Raw genomic sequence first — 4,318 nt, forward strand, 5'->3', positions numbered from 1 at the left:
CATTAAGCATACAATGTGTGCAGCAGGAAAAGCGAAAAATCAGCTAACTGGAAGTTCGATACAGATTTGGAAAAATATACTGCATCCCGTCTATTTCCAAATCTGTATCGTATTTCCAGTTAGCTTATTTTTCGCTTTCCCTGCCGCACACATTGTCTGCTTAATGAACTTATCTCCTACTCCTGAGCAACTTACTAGGTGATTCAAGATATAATCGACAAAGAAGATAAAGAATAGTAAGTCTGGGTAAGATAATCAGAGATAATCAGGATATCACGACCCTCAAGTATTAACTTGTAGTAGATTACATCACAATAAATGACACTGAAAATATGAAAAAGTGCAGAAGACAGAAAAACGTTTGAACTTGAATTTTATGATCTATGGGATCTATACAATGTGGTCCCCGTGGTTCTGTGGTTAGCGATGTCGGTCGGCTAGCTTTCCCACACGGTTGTGATATCGGGTTCGATTCCCGATCGAGTCAAGGAACTTTTCGAGCTGGAAATTTTCTCGACTCAGCACTCGGGCACGGTGTATCGTTGTACTTATCCTACACATGCAAAATGTGCCAAAAACAATATCGATAACGAATTCTCTCAATTATAATCTAGTTGACCGAGACCGCTATTAGCCCCAAGGCTAAGCGTGCGATATTGTGGGATCTATACAATAACAAATATTATTAATGCTAGGTAACCATCGAGGATCGAGTAAACGTGAGTATGCGTCGTGATCCAGACAGTTCGTTTGCAAAAAGTCGCGGAAAGAATAGACGTACATGTTTGCTAAGATGGTTGTCTTGACAATGAAATTGTTGAAGAATCTGGGAGAATGCTAAATCACAGACAAACAGACGTGCCACTCGATGACGATTTCATCGACCAGAAAAATAACGATTATTTTGAAATTTCGCTTAGAGGGCAGTCACGCCGCTAGTGACGCTATAAGCAAGCGTGTACATTCATCATCAAAGACAAAAACCGTCAGTGATGCCGCTGGTGTTGATTTGAGCAAGCGCTCACACTCATTAGCAAATACAAAAACCGTTTTACGAAAATTAGTTTTTAGGCAATAAGCTCACATGGTGGCCCATGAGTGTAACGTGGTTTCGAATAAGGACGAATATTTTTCAGGATTTTTCTTCAAAGAGGCACGTCTGTTTGTGTGTGGCTAAATATAGCACTGGAAAAAATTTGATCCTAAAAATGTTTTTTTTCAGTTAAGATTTTAAGTTATTATTTTTCCAAGTTCAAACCACCGTTCAAAATCACAGCAGTATTTAGGTTTCTGCGTGTTTATCAATTTGATACCTAATAGGCAGTGATTTTTTTATCTGAAGATAAAGTGAAGCAAATTACATCAGCAGACACAATTATTTTCCAATTTACAGAGCGAAAATAAAAGTCGGCTGCACCAAAAATAAAAGCATGATAAAAATGTAAACAAACGTGTTTACGTGTTATTCCTCATTTGCCATTATTCGCAGTAGTGCAGTCTTTATCTAAATGAAAAATGCGGCGCCTAATTGCTGAAAAAAAAAAAAAACACGAAAAGCTAAGTCTCCTTGTTTTAATGATGATGAAGATAAAAGTCAACAATATCTCTGTCTTTACCTTGATTCTGATCCACGTTTTCGCTGATGGAATCTTTGGTGTTCCTGTTGTTTGGGCAACGAATTTGCTATGAATTTCGGATGAAACTAATGATGTTATATTATCTAATTACGAAACACAGATCTGTCACTTACATTACGGAAATTTATTTCCAGTTTTTATTTGATCTAATAAAATTTAAGGGTTTTCGCAAACTAAATCAGCTAAAACGGATCACTTACCTCAGCCGTTAAGTTCTACCTTTTAAAATATAGCTTATAAAGCGGCACGTGGTCATTCGGTTGGGCTTCCGTCGGTTTGAAAAAACCCTGGTCCACCAGATACTTTGGCCGATGCATTTCCGGGTGTTCTTTCAGATGGTCGACCAGTATTCTCACCGAGCGCAGGTGACAAATACCCTTGAAAACCGTCTCGAAGGTCTTCGTTTCCTCCGGAAAATTGGGCACAATTTCCTCGATGTCATCGAACCGTTTGAAGCGGCGCATGTGCAAAGGCAGCGTACGACCGAAAGCGACATGCCGCTCGCGAATTTTCGCCTCCCGCCGGTCGCTTCGCATAACCTGGGCGATTCGACGCTGCAGAGCCATCTGTGAGATAACAAAAAAGACTTGTACGGTGCTTTTGGATAAAAGCTAGTTGATAACGTAGTAGGAAAAACAAACAACTTAATAACATGCTTGCAGAAATCAGATTGGCTCCCGTTTTCCATCAGTCAGATAAATGCTACTCACATAGTGCAAATTCCAATCTTTAGCCACCTCCTCCGGAATGGCGCGAACTTCTTTCGGCTCGACACAGAGAGCTTTCGCCGAGTCGCCTTCGACACCAATCGAAAATAGTTGCTTTATGATGTCCTTAGTGACGTTGGATTTTTCCGCCCCGAGCTTATTCAACCACTCGGCAAAGTCCTGAGCGCCGAGATCAATCAACTCTTCTACCTGCTCGAACAGGGGCTTTTCCAGTAACTTTTTATCCGATTTATACAGCTTAGTCTGCCACTTGATCCGTTCCTTGCGGGTTTTCTTAAGAAAACTTTCCATCCAGTTGACTTCTCGTAGTTTCAGTTCACGTGGCTTTGTTTTGGGTTCGATTTTCAGTTCGAACTTGGACTGGCGGTCATCGTCATACTCATCACTGTCACCCGTTTCGGGACTTATGCTGTCAGAATCATTATCTCCCTTACTATCATAACGATATGCGTTCTTCAAGCGGTTTATTATGATGTTCTCGAATTCACGCTGGTCGTATTCCGAGAGCGGAACAATTTTTGCCGTTTTTTTGTACAGGTGATGAGGTACGACATGTGATAAATCTGGGTCAATGCGGCGGTGTTGGGGTTCCTGAAAGAGAAAAGCAATAGTTGAAAGACGTTTAACATTTTAGCGAATAAATACCTTTCTCAAACGTTCCTCAAATTGCTGAATGAAGGTCCGCATTTCTTCTTTTATCTTTGGATCACTGCTTTCATATTTAGAAGGTCTGATTTTATGTTTGTGTGGCATTTTTTCGCTGGTTTTTCAATTTGAATGTGCTGGAATGTGACAGTTGTTTACTATGGACGGATTGGAAGTTTGAAGCTGTTGCCATTGATACCATGGCTGAATTCATGGACATGCGTTCTACTTCTCTGTTTTGAGGATAAAGTTTGCCGTTCAAATATGGCATGTTGAGTTAAGATTAAACAAAAGCAAAACTACCTCTAACTACAATATGTTATTAAGGAACAATTTAATCATAACTTCTGAATGCTATATACATAGGCGGAAGCCTTGCGTGGTTGGTAACATCTTCACCAACCACGCTCGAAGCCTGGGTTCGAATCCCAACGCCGACAATAGGTGTCGATGGTTGTGGGGTGGCGTGATCCACTCACAACCAACCCAAGGCGAAACTGTCTGAGGCGAAAAATCTCTGGGATCACGTCTTCCATCGCATGAGGAAGAAAAGCCGTTGGCGCCGGTCCGTTAATCAACGGGTCGTAAGTTAGGGTCGCCTACCCGGGCGTCGGTGATTGGCACAACAACAGTGGAGGAACTAGAACGACAGAAAATCAGCGAGAATAAAAATAGAATACAGTATTCATCACAGAATGAGTGAAAAACAAAAGTAAAAAGTAAAAAGTGCAAAGTAAAATGAAAAAAGCAAATAGTAAAAAGTAAAAAGTAAAAATTAAACAGTAAAAAGTAAACAGTAAAAAGTAAACAGTAAAAAGTAAATAGTGAAAAGAAAACAGTAAAAAGAAAATAGTAAATAGTAAACAGTAAACAGTAAAAGTAAATAGTGAAAAGTAAACAGTAAAAAGTAAACAGTAAACAGAAAACAGAAAACAGTAAATAGTAAAAAAAAAACAGTAAACAGTAAACAGTAAACAGTAAACAGTAAACAGTAAACAGTAAACAGTAAACAGTAAACAGTAAACAGTAAACAGTAAACAGTAAACAGTAAACAGTAAACAGTAAACAGTAAACAGTAAACAGTAAACAGTAAACAGTAAACAATAAACAGTAAACAGTAAACAGTAAACAGTAAACAGTAAACAATAAACAGTAAACAGTAAACAGTAAACAGTAAACAGTAAACAGTAAACAGTAAACAGTAAACAGTAAACAGTAAACAGTAAAAAGTAAAAAGTAAAAAGTAAACAGTAAACAGTAAACAGTAAACAGTAAACAGTAAACAGTAAACAGTAAACAGTAAACAGT

At 38.7% G+C, this 4,318-nt stretch overlaps 1 protein-coding gene across 1 annotated transcript; it reads right to left on the minus strand.

The window, feature by feature from the left end:
* Nucleotides 1–1,792: 1,792 nt before the first annotated feature.
* Nucleotides 1,793–3,782, minus strand: LOC129734035 (uncharacterized). The gene is made up of 4 exons (XM_055695739.1): nucleotides 3,314–3,782; nucleotides 3,011–3,243; nucleotides 2,348–2,956; nucleotides 1,793–2,203 (listed from the first exon to the last, which is right to left on the minus strand). Exons 2-4 carry the CDS (start codon nucleotides 3,116–3,118, stop codon nucleotides 1,853–1,855), a joined length of 1,068 nt encoding a protein of 355 aa, XP_055551714.1. The 5' UTR covers nucleotides 3,119–3,243; nucleotides 3,314–3,782; the 3' UTR covers nucleotides 1,793–1,852.
* Between the last annotated feature and the right edge of the window lie 536 nt (nucleotides 3,783–4,318).

This window comes from Wyeomyia smithii, chromosome 1 (genome assembly GCF_029784165.1).
Source record: "Wyeomyia smithii strain HCP4-BCI-WySm-NY-G18 chromosome 1, ASM2978416v1, whole genome shotgun sequence".
Classification (NCBI taxonomy): Eukaryota; Metazoa; Arthropoda; class Insecta; order Diptera; family Culicidae; genus Wyeomyia; species Wyeomyia smithii.

What these genes read in the sequence shown, in the direction of transcription:
- LOC129734035 (XM_055695739.1), bottom strand. Translation starts at nt 3,118, where the DNA reads ATGCCACACAAACATAAAATCAGACCTTCTAAATATGAAAGCAGTGAT. An exon ending in TTGAGGAACGTTTGAGAAAG is followed by an intron (nt 2,957 to 3,010) that starts GTATTTATTCGC and finishes TTTCTCTTTCAG; the next exon opens with GAACCCCAACACCGCCGCAT. An exon ending in AAGATTGGAATTTGCACTAT is followed by an intron (nt 2,204 to 2,347) that starts GTGAGTAGCATT and finishes GTTATCTCACAG; the next exon opens with ATGGCTCTGCAGCGTCGAAT.